The sequence below is a fragment of the Bidens hawaiensis genome, unplaced genomic scaffold, assembly GCF_021521415.1.
Source record: "Bidens hawaiensis isolate Kalapana, Puna unplaced genomic scaffold, B.hawaiensis_p1.1 tig00007801_1, whole genome shotgun sequence".
Taxonomy (NCBI): domain Eukaryota; kingdom Viridiplantae; phylum Streptophyta; class Magnoliopsida; order Asterales; family Asteraceae; genus Bidens; species Bidens hawaiensis.
Window position 1 is genome coordinate 1,059,379 of NW_027491542.1, and position 17,081 is coordinate 1,076,459.

Sequence of the window (17,081 nt, forward strand, 5' to 3'; positions counted from 1 at the left end):
CTAATTTGCCTTTCAGCTCCTCATTCTCCACCCGCAAAGGCTCAGCAACGGCTTCAGCCTTGGCAGCCCTCTCGGTTGCGTTTCGCGCAGTCTCCCTGGCCTGCCGAAGCTGTTCATTCACAGCTTGGGCAGCCTTGGAGCGGGCCTCGAGTCGCGCCTGAACTTCAACTTCGAGGGCCTTGAAGGCCTTCTCCTTGTCGGCGGCAGCTGTCGCCAGCTGTTGGTTCTCCTCCCGAAGAGCCCGCGTTTCAGATACTTCCTTTGCGCGAGCTGCTTTTAACTTGTCATTTTCACGACAAAGCAGCTCGACGCGTGGCTGCATCCGGGCCAGGAGAACCCGAAGCTCATTGGTTAGCCTACCCTCCTGGTAGCTAACCATGGCTTCCCCCAACGCACCATGAGGAGCAGCGTGGCGAGCCCAGTCCACGCACTCCACAGGTGTGCGAAGGGTTGTTCCTCGGCGGATGTTCCATCGTGGAACATACACTTCATTGGAATCCGACACTGCAAAAGAAACAAAGGCAGTAAGGAAAAGATGATAAAAAACATAACGGAAAAAGAAAGGAACCCTACGCACCTGTAGGGTCAATGACAGGCCGATAGCCGCCAAACCCATCACCTGAACCTAAAGGAAATCCATCCAACAGGTCAGGCCACCTTCGCCTTCCCCTTCCCGCCGGCAGCCTTCTTTTTCCGCACCAACGGAGGACCATCTGCGGATTCCTCATCAGAACACAAGATTAGAGGAATTCCAGCAGAGGTTTCAGCATTGAGGGGTCGAGGGTTGAATAACGCCTTACCTGGCCGCCTGGCGCTCAGGATCTCGTGGCCTGGCGGGTAGACCTCCACGAACCGATCCGCCGTCTGTTCAAGGATGGGCAACTCGTTCTCATCTAGAGCACGAGTACCCATCTGAGCGGGACTATCAGCCTCCCGCGGATGCAGGAGCGACTGCAAGTCGTTCCCCTCTGAAATAAAAGAAAAACAGTTAGAAGACAAACCTATATAAACAAAGAAGACAGAGCATACCGTAAGGGACAGAGTTCAAACCGTATTCAAGGACGATCGGGATCTTTTGCGCCTCCGCATCCTTCCACACCCGGCTCATCTCGAGCATCACCATCCCGGACTCCGCAAAACGGTAAACCGGAGATTGGACTCGGGAAATCTTTGAGAACCATTCCGCCTCCTGGTAGTTGGAGGCGTGAAGGCTGGGGAGTGCTTGCCCATTCTTAAACTGCATGGCAAGGGGGATGGCGCGAGCGGAGATATAAAAGAACTCCCGCTTTCATGAACAAAGACTGCGCTCGGTTGCGCAAATCTTCAAACCCTTGATCCGGGTTATCAGAGTATACCACCCCTGGATGCACCTCCAAGAGTAGAAGGTCATCAGGCGGTCGACGAAGGGCTCAACGCCCAGAATCCGGCACACCCACTCGAAGTGGCGAATCTTTGCGATCGCCATCGGGTGTACCTCGGTCAGGTGTACACCGTGCCTCTCCAGAACACGGTACACAAACTTCGTCAAGGGGAACCTAAGATTCCCATAGACAAAGAATGCGGCATATACCCCGATCTTGCCTCTGGGGGCATCATACACCGTCTGATGAGGTTCAGGAAACTCAGGCTCGAAAGACTCGAGCATGAACTTCCTGACGATGTACTGATATAGATCGACAGGGAGAGCACACTGGCACTCGCCAGCAGTACTCTTGTCATCCTTGTCGGACGTGGATGACGGGTTCTCGGCGTACACCCCAGCCTCCTGGGCTGTAGCCTCAAGATCGTGAGCAGAAGACATCTTGCAGGTATGAAAGAAGAGAACGATTTCAAGAGAATGCTCGACTGAAAAGGTGAGTATTCGCCGGAAATCGTTTTGAAGATGAAGAGAAAAGTGAAAGTGTGGATTACAAATGACCCTCTCCCCCTTTATATACTAATCGCAATCAATGCGATGAATTTAATGCGGAAGAGAGAGAAATCGCAGGTGCAATGAAACTATGACACGTGGCAAAAAGCAAGCTGGCAACAGCTGTTGAAAGGACGCGTGCAATTAATTTCGCGGCCACGCGCCCGAAAAATCGCGCCCACGCGCCTGAAAAAGCGTCTGGAATGACCATGTACTGTCACGTCACCATAACTTCCTGCACGTCCTGACACAGTCAGAAGAAACCGTCGGACGACGTTTCAACAGTTTGGACTGTTCTTATCCTTTCACCAACTCTTCGAATTTCAAAAATTCAAAAAGATTCAAAAGTAGCAGGAAAATACCCCTTACCTTGGCAACCAAGTAACTGTAAGACAGGTGCGATTACAGTGTCAAGGCAAAACCCTTCACATACTTAGCACCTGCAGGGAATTAAAGCTAAGAATACCTCGGCGACCAAGTAACTATAAGACGGGTGCGGGTACAGTGTCAAGGCAAAACCCTTCACATACTTAGCACCCGCAAGGAATTGACGCCAGGAATACCTTGAAAGTAAAGTAACCGTAAGACAAGTGCGGGTACAGTGTTAAGGCAAAACCCTTCACATACTTAGCGCTCCGCAGGGAATTGAAACCAAGAAGGATCTTCTGGGCAATGCTTGCGGAAACGGGAATAACATCCCCACATAGCGGGAACGTCGAGAACTACATTGTTTGAAGCTCCAAGATGGAATTGGTGGTTTTAACATAATTGATCACCATGTTCAAAACTACCAAAACCTCATGGAGAATCCACACAAGTGGGACTCAACGCTCCTGACTTGCGAGGAGGTTACAGACCTACCCGCATCATACCCAAAGATCAAGCAGGAAAGTCGGGAATTTCTGCAAGTGACATTAGGACTTCCGCAGGAAGAATCCCCATGGAAAACCTTAAAACTAAACCCTTTTCAAAACCCTTTGCTTAAGTCCAAAAGTTCACCTCACTTTATTAAACATTCATGAGAAGAACATTGGACTGGGGGGACTTGAAGAGGTAGGTCCCAGCAGAGCCCAGTTGGACCCGCAGGACTCACCTTGAAGAGAGACGTCTGCGCAGAAACCAACTGGATCCGCAGGACCCACCATGCTCAGAGACGTGACGTCCTTACGCGCAGTACGCAAGCTGTTCCCGCAGGAAATGCCTCCCAATGGTGAAGTACTCCGCCTGTTCCCGCAGCTGCGGATACAAGCCATCAGGGAAGGCCACCCGCGCAGCAAGGCTACACGCACAAGGCACTTAGCTCTCAATAATTCAGTAGTCACCTGAAGGAATGAGCAAAGCCGGGAACAATCCCGCACAAAGGCGGGAGGGGGAATACTCCCGCCCAAATAAGCCAGTCCGTACGATACTGGAGGATCTTTTGTACTGTACCTGACGAGGTATGGGCAAAAGATCTGACCAGAGATACGACAGCTCATTGACAACAGTATGGCGAGCAGCATGCTCTTGTACTGTATGTCACTATTAGCCGCTGCCTACTCACCAACTCCTGTCATACCACGTGCATAGCCGGCAGTTGGTGGAAAATGAATAGTACACAGCAGGCCTGGTCACTGTCAGCCGCTGCCTACCCACCACTACCAGCATGGCACGTGCGTAGGCCACAGTTGGTAGAACAGGAATACTATTCAGCCGGCTATACCTTCTTGGAAACCTACCTTCGGCTATAAATACCCCAAATGGTATGATCATCTCATCTTATCTTGTATCTTACATCTTATACCTGATATCTGCTCTAGCAATCTCTTAATATACACTTATATTCAAGAGCAATCTAGTCTGATTTTCACGCCGGAGGGTGGTCACAAGGAGGTACCCCCCCTTCTCAGTGACGAGCTCACGGTGTCTGTTTTGCAGGTTATCAGAAGAACCATCTTTGCTGGGTCTAACCCCTCGTGGGAAACATCTATTTAACCCCCAGATTATCCGTAATCTGCCCGGGGTCGATTAGTGTTTCTTCAATGCCCAACAGACATTGCACCCCGCTTTTGCATGAATGGGTGCACATGAGGGCAGTTTTACAAAAAGCCCGACTATGTATCAATTAATCTTCGATTAATCGTTACTCTCCACTCTACTGATTAATTTTAGGTTAGTCGGACAATTAATCGGTCAATGGTCCAATCTGGACAAAATCGCGACTAATCGGATTTAATCGGCGTTTTCTAGTGAGATTCTGGTCAAAATCGGCGGTTGCCGACGAGATTTCGACCAACATCAACGATTTCCAATGAGATTCGAGCCAATTTGCGGCAAAAAATGTATATGTGTATATATAACTGAAAATTACATATAAAAATGCATGTGTGTGTATAATTGAAAATTATACATTAAAGTTTGATCCGATCAATCCTAACTAATCCCGATTAATCAATAGTGACTAGCGATTTCTATGATCTGGATGAGGGCCACCACGCACTTCAATCTCATTTTATGACCCCCACCACTTACTACCTCAACTAATTTTATTTTTTTTAAATAATATCAAATAAATTGAATGATAGATAATTGAGTATAACATGGGTTGAGTGGTGGATTGAATAATGGAGAAGGGGACGAGGTGATACTGACGTGGCGTGATGAATGATGGAGAATAATGGAGGGTGACCCATAATACATGTATAAACTTAATTATTCAATTCATTTAAGCCTATTTATATATATATATATATATATATATATATATATATATATATTCTTCGTCCAATAAAATGATTTACAAAATTTAATTGTTTAAACCTTATATAAAAACCATTTTAGTTAAGACCCAAATTATTTCTCGTCTTTGATCCAAAACATTTCAATAATTCTCAAGGACGGCTCTGGTAGCCATGGACGTAATATGTATGTCCCTTCAGACGATCTGATCATCTAAAAGACTAGTAATGTATAAATGTGTTATTATTGTGAGGGAATATGTCATATGTGTATGCGCTTTGGTTTATTTCAATTGGGTCTATAGTTTGTTTATTGAATAAAATTTCAACAAGGTAAATTAAAATAGTAAGAAATGTATACATAAATCTTATTATATATAATTTTTAACAAACGATGTGTCTTATACCTACGGGTAATTACATGACAATTAAATGTACTTATAAATCCTAACGGATAATTTTTAACAAATTAATTGGGTCAGGTACAAGAAATGGATGGCATGAAGTTACCAATATTTGTTTCAAAATTAAAGTTGTAAGAAATGTCAGACAACCGGAGTAATGACAAATGAATCATTATGTAACTTATGTTAATCACGTGTAATCGACTAATCATCAATTCATCTTTCAAATATATCTTATACGTCCCCTTATTTATGCATCCTAATATAGACTGGATATATTTATATTAAAATGCCAGAGTGATGAGAAAAGAACATTAAGAGATAACAAACTCTTAATTGATAACCAATTTGATAACTAATGTAATTATGTCTTGATAATATAGATGGATCGTTGTTGTGTAGAAGGAACCGTATCGATAGGGAGATTCGTAAATGTAGTCATGTTCGTAATGTGTTCCCTTCAGACAGTCTCATCATCTAAAAGACCAATATTGTGTTATTATTTTGAGGGGGATGTGTGTATACTCTTTGCCTCTTTGATTTATTTCAATCGGGTCTAAAGTGTGTTTATCGAATGAAATTTCAACGGGGTTTACGGTTTAGGCGTCGGAAATGGTTACCTAATTTATAAATTTCGAAATAAAGTTAACTTTATTTTTTAAATAAAACATGAATTTCTCGTTACAAATATAAAAGATATCAAGATCTCTAGTTTATCTCAACAACCCAATTAAATTTGTCTTCGGTCTTCCCATGTTGAATCCCTACTAGTGTTTTGTACAACTTCTGACTCACCAACTCATCACCGGTTTTATACTCCACTCTGCAAACATAATAACACAATAACTTAGGATGTAAACAAAAAAAAAATTATGAAATATTGTAAGTATTTTTATTCTTTACTTTCGATCATTGTATGTTACGCTACCAACGGTAGCAACACTAACAGCTGTTCCAGTAGTGAAAACTTCGTCGGCTTCCATTAATTCATCTACCGTAACCAGACGTTCCTCAACCTATAACATTTGAAACACTTTTAGACTATTGTCAGAAAATACATCTAACTATATACAACTTTTACCTTGTATCCTAAATCACTTGCAATATCAATGATGCTCTTTCTAGTGATTCCTTCAAGAATTGTGCCTACCGTTGCAGGAGTTGAAATAACATTTCCCTATACACAATTGAATATTTAGTTAGATATATAGAGTGACATTCATTACTAATCATTTTAAATTTGTGAATTGTAAGAACTGGATAAACAAATATGTAAGTGCAAAATTGGATAAAATTTGGAAGACTTACCTTAACAAGGAAAATATTACAAGAACTAACTTCTTCGATGTACTTTTTATGAACCGAATCAAGATACACTACGTCGGAGAACCCTTGTTCCTTTGCTCTTTGTATAGCTTTCATTACCTACACAATCATAAGTCATGTGCTTAATCTTAATATTCTACGTGACTAGTGTTTAAAAACGTCACGTTAATAAGTTGTTTTTGTACCGGGGCATAATTGGTTATACTTTTGACGCCTCCTGCCCCACCACGAGTTGCACGATGAAACTCGTTGTTAACGTATAAGTTCAATGGTGCCGTACCCTCCTGTATTTTTGTAAACCAAGACCGTATAGTGCAAAGTTAAGTTTTATATATTCAAGAAAAACAATTAATAAAAAATTATGTGATATAAAGAGAAATAAAAACCTTAAAATAATTGCCTACAGGTGAGGCATATACTAAGAATGTGTACTCCGGAGCAGGAGATACACCTAATGTTGGTCCACTTCCAATGAGCAATGGCCTAAGGTATAGTGATCCTTTTCCTGGTGGTGGAATCTATAACAAAACAAAGTTAAATTAAAGAAACAAAATTGTTATAAGATTTGTCAAAAGTTAAAATCTTTAAAATTTATTAAAGTTAACTTTATTTTGTTCTTTTGTTGAGTTTCAATTGATTTATTGTTATCTAGGAAAGTGAAATACCCATCGTTTGTTTGCTATAGTGGTTTGTTTCACCGCATCTACAAATTGTTGTACTGATGGGGCTTGCATGCACATTCTCTCGGCTCCAATTTGCATACGAATTGCATTTTGATCTGGTCGAAATAGCAAAATCCGACCGTCTTCTCCCCTGAAAGCCTTAGTGCCTTCGAAAATCCCCTGTGTCACCAGTTCTTTTAATTATTAATATTATTATCATGATCGTTATCACAATAAGTAAAACTCTAGTATATCCATACAAAATGTTGCAATCGTATCCCTCCCCCCTTTTTTCTTCTAGAAAAATCTTTAACACGGACTATAAATTACCTGGCCATAGTTTAGAACTCCAGCAGCCGGGCTTAATTCAACGTTGCCATAATCAGTCACTTGGCCTTGTTCAAAGGTGTTGTTCAATGTGCATTTAGACTTGTACATGTAATCGGTTCGGGTCAAACCAAAACCCAAGTTGTGCCAATCAACATCAGCATATTCTTCGTATCTAAAAAATAAAAAAAATTAAAATTTTGATATAAAAATGAAGGTGAAAAGTATTAATTTTATGAGCGGGTGAAAACTATTAATAACTTTTCATTTTATATATTAAGAAAAGTAAAAAAAGACAACACTATATATCACTTATTAATTACCTGATCATATGTTCACTTTCTCTAAGAGCAGAAGCAGCCAGTGCTGTCAAGGATCTTGCTGCAACCTTATTAATAACAAAACCACAGTTAAATTTAGGTTTAATTCATACGCTTATTAAGTAAACATAATAATTGTGATACGACCTAGTTCGAGACGATCGATCTAAAAAAAATAAAAAGTAATAGAGAATGAAAGATTGCATGAGACAATTTTCTAATAATTTTATTCCAAAACAAAAGAGTATTTAAAGGAAAACAAAAGTTGAGCAAAAACAAACAATCTTCTACAAAGATACGAAATTCAAATAACATTAATTAACGTAAGTAAATAATTATATTTTTCTCTTAAAGTTAAAATTCTCCAGTTTTGCTACATCATTCTTGTAAACGGGCCAATTTACGACTAGTTCGTTTAGGCCTTTTATTGTAGTTTTGTACTTTTTGGCCTGTTTTCGGTTTCTCTTGGCCCTGATCAATCAAACCCGATGGCATAGGTCTTATTGAATTCAACGTATCAAATTGTTAATTTGTTATAGTTGTTTAATGAAAAAAAGCTGAGTCGATTCAACATAAACTTGTGCTCGAGTTCATAACTGCGCTCGACCTCAGTATACCTGACCCGAGATATTTTGGTTGAATTTAAAATAATTAATATATATTAAAAACATAGCGGTTGCTTGGCAAGTTTGTGTTGAACATTAAGAGTCTGATCGATTAAGAGATCATCTCTAAATCGTTCAATTCTGAAACTTACCCATTAATAGGTTCCATAAATCATTAAAGATATGTTTTAAGTTAACTAAATATAGTCCTCTAACCGATTTAAAGTAGCCTTTTAGTGAAATCATTAAGATACTACCAACCAGCCTCCTGAGTTTTGTTTGAAAATATACATCTCGTAATTTTCAAAAAGTCCCACTTGACCCCTGCAACAATTTATATCGTGTTGTTCTGTTTTGACTTTTTCATTTTTCCGTTATCAATTATATTATTTAAAAAACTTTTGATTTTGTAACTATTAAAGTATTAACGGATCGATACGCAAAAATCCCGGACCACGTGCCAGTTTCATGGGAAAAAAGGAAAAAAAAATAAATCCAAAACTAATAATAATAATAATTATAATAATAAAAGCTTCTTAAAACATATTATCACAACGACATGCTATACAAATTCTCACCTACAATTTCCTTATTTGAATCACCAAATAACAATATACACATCATGCATACAATTTGTATATTGAAATTGGAAATGAGATATTAATGAAATGGGGTTTACATGTGCACAAGAAACATCAGGTCTTTCTTCGCAAAATCTAGTATGACATTAAGCGTAAACACGTATCTTAATTTCCTCAAAATCTCCATTAAAATGGAGATTAATAATAAACATGATCATTGATTGTAAAAATAAAAGACAACGGATTTTTTATAAAAAAAAATGATACCTTTGACGAAGAAATCTGAATCATGCGACAAGGATGGGACTTGATCGAATCATCGTGTAGGATGTGTCGAAAAATTGAAACCAGAGAAAAATATGGAGAACTCAAGAATGAAAGTGATTTGAGGAAGTAGAAGGTTTGGTTGGCATTTTATAGGACGTGAGCACCGTGTTGTCACCAAATTGTTAATTACCGAATTTAATATATTAAGGAATGATCTACTATTGACTTAAATTGTAATCTAAAATATTAATATATTAATACATATAAGAATCACTCGTTCTAAGTATGGATATTAATTTTTATAACCACATGATATCGAATATGATGCTTAATAATCTAATATGATATGGTAATGGCTAGTTTAAAAACTAATTTTTATAACCACATGATATCGAATATGATGCTTAATAATCTAATATGATATGGTAATGGCTAGTTTAAAAACTTGAAGTGGCTTAGCTGGAAAAAATCGTTTAATAAACGAATTGGTGTTTAGGTTGTATAGAAAAGTAGATACATCAATTCGTTGATACGATCAATATTTGTTTAAGAAACAAAAATTTTAATATACAGGTATAAATTTAGAGTATAAATAACTTTAATGACTCAAAAAGTGCTTTTTGTCAAACGTACTTATTGATTTTTTCAATATAGTTTTTAAAAATCGTTGGCTTAACTTTTGTGATGCGAAAAACCAATAAATCAATAAATTGTTTTTTAAAAAGTATTTGGGTAAGCTCATTTGTGGAGTTTTAGGATAAAGGGTTGGTGAATATGTAATTTTTCAATCATAAAGTTAAAAGATATTTCTAAAAGTCAATATTTGACTTTTAAAAAACAAGTTTATAACATTTTTCAAAAAAACTAAACTAAAGACGACAATTGTAAATTTGTAATTGTCTCACACTTTTTTTTAATTTAGTGACTATTTACAAAAAGTTAATTTTTCAATCTCAGTCTAATCCATGCTTTTCATAATTACTCATTTTAAGTATGGGTGTTAATTTTTACCAACACATGATCGGGAAATGATATCTAATATGATTCATTCAATTATATATATTATTGTTTTCAATGCAAGTAATCATATTTTGTTTGAATCTCAGCCCTTAGATGAAGCTGAGAAGCAATCTCAGCCGTTATAAGTCATGAAATATCTTCTAGAAGGGGAGGATACCAGCAGTTTGCCAACTTCAACTCCCGCTCATGTCTCTCCGCATAACACTCCTCTCAAACCCTAATATGTACACAAATGAGGGAGTGGTTCCTTGCTCTCTCATACGCACATCTTCACTTCATCTTTCGATTGTGAATTGACGAATAATGATCATACAACAATCAAGTTTCTCATACCAATGGTAAGTTTTAAATTTCTACCAATCCAACAATCTATTGTTAAATTCGTGTGTTTCTTCTGGGATTGCACCAAACCTTAGGGTTCATATTGACAAAACCAGATTGCAGGTTTAATTGTCAAATTGCAGATGCATGGATAGCCAAAATTGCAGATTCGGTTACCAAAAATAAAGGAATTTGAACAAGTGTTCATTGTGGCGTCGTCATTAATTCTATGGCTTACAATTTTTGGTTGCGATTGGTATAGCATCAAGTAACATTTGCATCAATAAGATTTCAGAAGTTATTAGATTGCTCCATTTTGATTATGATTATGTCACTCTTCTAATCCTTTGGTGACATTTTTTTATTTAATTGCAGTATTTGCTCATGCTATGCTTGGTTTTGGTGGGGATTATTATCTATAGAAATGGTTATTTCAGGTTAGAGATCCTAATCTGCATTTAATTTCTTTGCTCAAACATAAATTTGACTTGAATGTAAACCAATATTCAGTTGAGCTTACACGGTTAACCTAATGTTCTTTATGATTTACCATTTTATTTGAAAATAATTATATAATTACCATGATAAAAAAAAACTTTCATGTGACTTTATAATGATATTTGGAATGTTTGTTTCTTCATACTTTTTAGGCCGAACAGGACACCGATGAAGTTATTGCTCAAATCACTTTACTCCGAGAGAAAAATGTAAGAAGTTTGATGATAGTTTACATTAAAATAACAAATTGTTGTTTTTTCTAATTATAAATTATAATGTAAAATTATGCTGCAAGGTGATCTGAGGAGTCTGGACGAATGCGTACCCTAACAAAATATTGATATCCTTAGATACTCACTCATGATGGGATCTCGGTGCTCCGATAACACACAAATGAGTTCGTACCTGCTTTGGTAAATTAGCTATTCATTTTTCTTCCTTTTACTTAAAGTAATGATTAGCTTTTAATAGAAATAAAAACTAAATATAGATCCTTTTATATATAACACAAACTGAACTACATCTGGATAATGGGTAAGCGAGCAACAAGCTGCGCCGCTATCCCCTTTTGAATTGCAAAGCCTATTCTACTAAATATAAATCCTTGGTTCCTCGGGCTCTGCGAGTCACTGTGGACCACCTTCTGCACCCGCTCCAAAAAGCGAACCGCCTCGGGAGCTAGGGATCCAAAAGTGTCAAAGACAAATGGAATGAACACGTGCTGATTCTCCAAACACAATGTCTCATGCTTAGCAACCTTCCTAGACTCCGCTCTCAAAACCGCATGTCCCGGTACGAAGCTACTGTCTCTTAGCCCCACCAACGGGGACACTCCAGTGAGGTCAACACACGCATGCTTACCCCCTGCCCAGCCAAACACAAGAACATCCGCAGGATGCAGGGTAAATCTTCCCTCACGCGGATCAGTCAAAAAGTTAACAGGTGCCACTTTCTTGGCTGAGATCCCGGCACGTCTAAGCACATCCCATAACACATCTCTAACCCAGTCATGACGATACTTGAATCCCGGCAATTTCTTACAGTGGAGGGCATGCTCACCGAATCTATCCAAACAAGCTTTTTTACAAATGGGGCATAATTCATCTGGAGGGAAAAAGGGAATCATAAGCCGGTATTTAAGGATGGCTCTGTATTCAACTGCCGACATCCGTTGCCCAAGACCTTCAATGGGCACAACAGTCAAAAAATCCTGAGCATGAGCCCTCTTGAGACAAGATAAAACTGCCTTTTGTCTCGGGGTCATATCGAATCGCTCCTCCAAATCATATACGTGTTTACCATAAAAAGCACTCGCCAAGGTTTGTTGAGGTTTCTTGGGGGCGGTCTCCTTATCAATAAAACCGCCTATATCAAGGTTTGGGAGAGTTGTTTCAATATTACCAAGTGCAAAAGAGTAGTCAGGATCTACCCCCGTAACACCAGCGTTTCGCAGGACGTGGTCTTGCAATTTCCACGACTGAGACCTGGAAGCCACAAATGCATATGCGGAGACATCCTCAGCCGAGAAAATTCCTAAGCCTCCGCAACGCATAGGAAAGGAAGCCAACCTCCACTGGAGGTCCCCAAAATGCGGTCCTCCACACACAACAATATCTTCAATTGCCCCCCCCCCCCGCGGGCCCGCATCAAAGATGGACACAGCCTCTTTGACATGTTTAGGTTGACAGGTCCGGAGCCCAAACACTAACTTAGCAACCCCCATGCACGAGCGTAACAAAAGGAGCTCACTTTGGGGGTCTCTCAGGTCCGGCAGGCGTTTCATAAGTTCAACCGCCCTCAAAGCTCTTTTAGTTGCCAAATACCGAATAAACCCTGCATCCCGACTAACCGCTCCCCCCCAAGAGTTTAACTCTCATCGCAGGCCTGCTAATCTCTCCAGGGAATAAACCCGACACTTTCTTCGAATCATCACATGACGGCCAAAAAAACCTCTGTTTTTCGAACATTAAGCCTAAGCCCTAGAGACGCCCCCTCTGAGCGAATAATGCCCAACGCTCTAGCGACCTCCTCAGCCTTACCAATAATAGTGTCATCGTCTAAATACCAAGCTTGGAAGGGCAATGGGCAGGTCCCCTGCACCCTAAAGATGAGCGGATGAAGAACCAACGCAAAAAGAAGAGGGCCAAGGGGGTCCCTTTGCTGCACCCTAGTAAAATCCCCGATATGAGTATCCCTCACATATAAACGGGTGGGGCGGGCATATAAAAACTGGACCATGGGAAGATGGATGGACATATGCAGCTAACTTCCCTGAGAAGGGTCGTCCGATCCACCTCGTTGAAGGCGTTAGAAAAATCAACAGTGAGCATAGCCAGGGACCCGTCAGAATGAAACGCGCTCAAAAATCTGTTAGCACTATGCAATACCGCTTCTGCCCCATTAGGGATCCCAACCCCGAATAGGAAATCCCCTAGATAAGCAGCAACCTATTTCCCTATTTTACTCATAGCGACTTTCGACACCAATCTTCTCCAAATGGCCACCACTGCGATGGGTCTAATTCCATTGTCAGGCTTCAACAGGGGGGTCAACGGTGCCGAAGCAATGAACTCCGCTAGAACTTTTGGACAAAGCCCCCCAAGCCACAAGTTGACAACATCAGTGATGTCCTTTAAGAGCCTGGAGGCGGTCGGAGACCCCTGGCCACAGAAAGCATCTAAACTATGTTGGGCCCGCAAACCATCCCTCCCACAAGATGTACCTATCGGGAAGGTTTTAATACATTCCAACACACAATCACCGTCCACCTGCAAGGCTGGTTCCGATGGCACGACGGAGGGCATGGCCGGGGGGTCCACCACAGAATGTTTATCAATCAATGCTCTCAAAGTATCCCCCCCGGCAGGCGCGACCCCGGATGAACACAGGACTTTGATTGCCGCTGTGTAATGGTCGTCCACTACCTTCCGGAGGCACTGCTTGATATTGCCCCCTCCCTCTTCTTTATGTTGGCATTCCCACATCACTGTAAGTTCAAGGAGCGGTAGCACCAACTCTTCTAAACCTGCCCCATCTTTCCAAATAGCCAAAGCCCGCATAATGGAGCTACATTGAAGCGATTTCCTGTTACCGGACCTTCGTTCTTGCCTAGTAGCTGGTTTGACAACACGTAACGTGCAACGAGGCAACAACAAAAGTTTAACCCAAGCCTCAATAGACCTCGGGGAATCCACCACTTTACGGAGCCCCCTGACAAAGCCTGGGGCAAAAGCCATGCGACACGCGGGCGGGATACTCTTGACAGTGGCAATAGGAATGGCGAGGACGCGCTCAAGGAGAGCGACATCTACCACAAACGTCTCAGACTGACCACTCCCAAGTTCCACCTGCGAATCGCGGGGTTGAGGGATCCACACAATAAAATCAAAGTCGTCTCCTGCACGTGGGGTGCATTTAACAACTTCTTTTCCGTGCAGACAAGGCCTATTCAAGGCATGCAGGGTCATGCACTCCCCGCATAACCAGTTCTTAAGCAAGCGCAAGGTTTCGACAACGTCATTGTAGAGTTCCAAGTCCGAAGCAAGACGCTCCTTTAACTGATCTCTCCTTTCCTTTACATTGAAGTGATCCCGCTGAAAATACATGAGTAACCTAGAGTACCCCTTGTATCCCGGGATACCATCTTTGCAAACATGAAAATTTTTAAAAGGGCAACGCCAAATCCCCGTGCCCGAGCTAGGACCGGGCTCTCCACCACATGCCCTCATAAATCACTTAAGAAATTAAAATTTTTTTGTTTTTGGAAACAAAGGAAATTAAAATAAAATTTGGTGTTGGCATTTAATCAAACACCTGACGGGCATTACTAGCGAAACCTCCAAACTAATGCCATTCAAAACAAATCGTCCAGAAAATGAAATGCTAGAAGACCAAATAAGCAAAAACCGAGAATGGGTGATGACGGTGGCAAAATAAGGGTGGAGATGGGGGGTAACGGCAGTGGCGGTGGTGGGTGAGAGGCGGAGACGGAAAGGGAGGGTTACGGTGGAGCTGTGAGGCGGAGATGGAGGTGGTGGGTTAGGGAACGTTAAATGCGTTGGGAATCTTGTTAGTACAACTATTTGTGCATACGTACACCACTAGGGTTTCCTATCCATTTTGTCCTAATTGCTACTAATGTGCAAACGAACACCTTTTGAAATGCGAAAGAAATGCAAATTCAAAATTCAAATGCAGATTCAGATTCAGATTCAGATTCAAATGAAATTGGGATGTGGAGCCTGTTGTAATCAACTTAATTCCTTATTAAGTATATTATCTTTTGATTAACATCCATCAATTTTTTAGAATATTTTTGATTGGATCTTTTTATTTACTTCCAAATGTTATTTCTATATCATAATGTATCATCAAAATAAATATTATTTTAGTTTCAGGTGTATGCCAGTAAAACCGAGAGGTGACTGGCCGAGCTGCTTACATGCTCAATAAAAGGGTGGTCCTAAAGGGTAGGTTGTATCACATACTTAGTGTAAAGCAGGATGTTCTGATCTTAAAAAATGATGCGTAAAACATTTTTTTTCAGGGTTTCCCTTTCATAGATTTTGCTGACTATGATGCATTGAACAAGGCTATTGAACTCTATGGAACTAAATTTAATTGAAGAAACACAAGTGTGCAGGAAGCAAACCAAGAGGTGATGGAGAAGGTTCTGGACGTGGTGGAGTTTGTAATGGCTTAATCGCGGTAGGAGTGGCGGAAGAGGTAGGTTTGGTGGCAGAGATGGTGGTTGTGGTGGTGGCAGAGGACATGGACCTAGCGCGCCTCGCTTGAGAACACCCGTTACAGGTTTATGCTCTTTATATTCCCTTTTAGTTTAACCAAGTCATTAGGCAAAAGCAGATTCTTACAAGCAAATGGTATTATTTTTCAGGAAAGAAGACAACTTGTGGTGACGATTAAATCCTAAACGTGTGTTCATGTAGGCTCTGATGCCTGTTTGGTTAAATATAATAAACATTTACAAGCTACATGCTATGAATTTGACCGTATACCATTTCAAATACAAGGTTATACATCCATTCGTATCTTCTCGGGAGGGTGAGTTCAAGGACAATGAAGCCGATGGCGACGTGATAGAAGAAAGAGGCTTACATGGACGCTGTTGCAATAGACGGAAAAGGTTTGTTTTCCGTCTTCATCCATTATATGATTTTAATTTTAATTTTAAATATAAAACTGATAATTGTTACCTAAAAAAAAAAAAAATGGTAACAGCAGCAACATGTCAATCATCTACCGACAAGATCCAGCTTGATGTAAAGCTGATCGAATCGGAGGTACGACTATTTATTTTTATTTTTTTTAGTTAGCTTTGTAATGGCACACTTCTATTTCAATTTATATTTTTGTTTGAAAGATGTAAAACCCGGTCTTGGATACCAGAAGTGATTGAATTGTTGAAGTTTCATGCAAAACAAGGTAATAGCTGGAAGTATATAGCCGGAGAGCTCGGTAAGCATATGTTTCAAGTATAGGACAAATGGTGGCAAATGATTAAACTTACAAATTTAGAAAGAGGAAAATGGAGTTTGTTTTTGGTGTTGTAGTTAATTTTCTTTTGTTATGCACATATGTTTTTGATCTGAAGTGGATACTTTGCAGTTTGCAGAATTTTTATGTAGCGAGGGTGTTAATAATGTTAATTTAGTAATGCGTTTTTTGGGTGAATATATCTGTTAATTTTTAACTTTATTAATACTAAGAAGATAAAATACATCTACTTGATACTTGGTTCTGTATTGTACAGATAACGTGAATAAAATATACTTATGTCATAATAACAATAAAATGCCCGTCCACCGGATGGGTATAAAAATAGTTTAATTGGCTAAGCAATATATATATATATATACATATATATATAGTATTAGTATCATTACAGAACTCTTAAATTATATAAGAACTTGAAGGAACCCTTGAAAATTAACGTTTTTTACAAATTTTTTTGTATGTTAGTGCTATTTGAGTATAGTTTTATCATTTTTTATATCTATAATTACGATTACAATATTGAAAAATAGTTTTTACACATATCTAAACTTTTTTCTGCATATATGTAAATTTGTTATTACATAAATTTTACACATATGTAAACTTGTAA

The 17,081-nt window shown here is 39.7% G+C and overlaps 1 protein-coding gene and 1 long non-coding RNA gene across 2 annotated transcripts; one reads left to right on the forward strand and one right to left on the reverse strand.

The window, feature by feature from the left end:
• Positions 1 to 5,675: 5,675 nt before the first annotated feature.
• LOC143636212 (branched-chain-amino-acid aminotransferase 2, chloroplastic-like) lies at positions 5,676 to 7,508 on the reverse strand. The gene is made up of 8 exons (XM_077103867.1): positions 7,349 to 7,508; positions 7,022 to 7,198; positions 6,743 to 6,874; positions 6,542 to 6,640; positions 6,339 to 6,455; positions 6,112 to 6,207; positions 5,934 to 6,046; positions 5,676 to 5,853 (listed from the first exon to the last, which is right to left on the reverse strand). The coding sequence occupies exons 1-8, from the start codon at positions 7,454 to 7,456 to the stop codon at positions 5,739 to 5,741; spliced, it is 957 nt and encodes a 318-aa protein (XP_076959982.1). The 5' UTR covers positions 7,457 to 7,508; the 3' UTR covers positions 5,676 to 5,738.
• A 3,154-nt stretch (positions 7,509 to 10,662) lies between these two features.
• Positions 10,663 to 11,356, forward strand: LOC143636213 (uncharacterized). The gene is made up of 3 exons (XR_013154198.1): positions 10,663 to 10,896; positions 11,110 to 11,166; positions 11,253 to 11,356. It is a non-coding gene; the product is annotated as an uncharacterized LOC143636213 (long non-coding RNA).
• Positions 11,357 to 17,081: the final 5,725 nt, after the last annotated feature.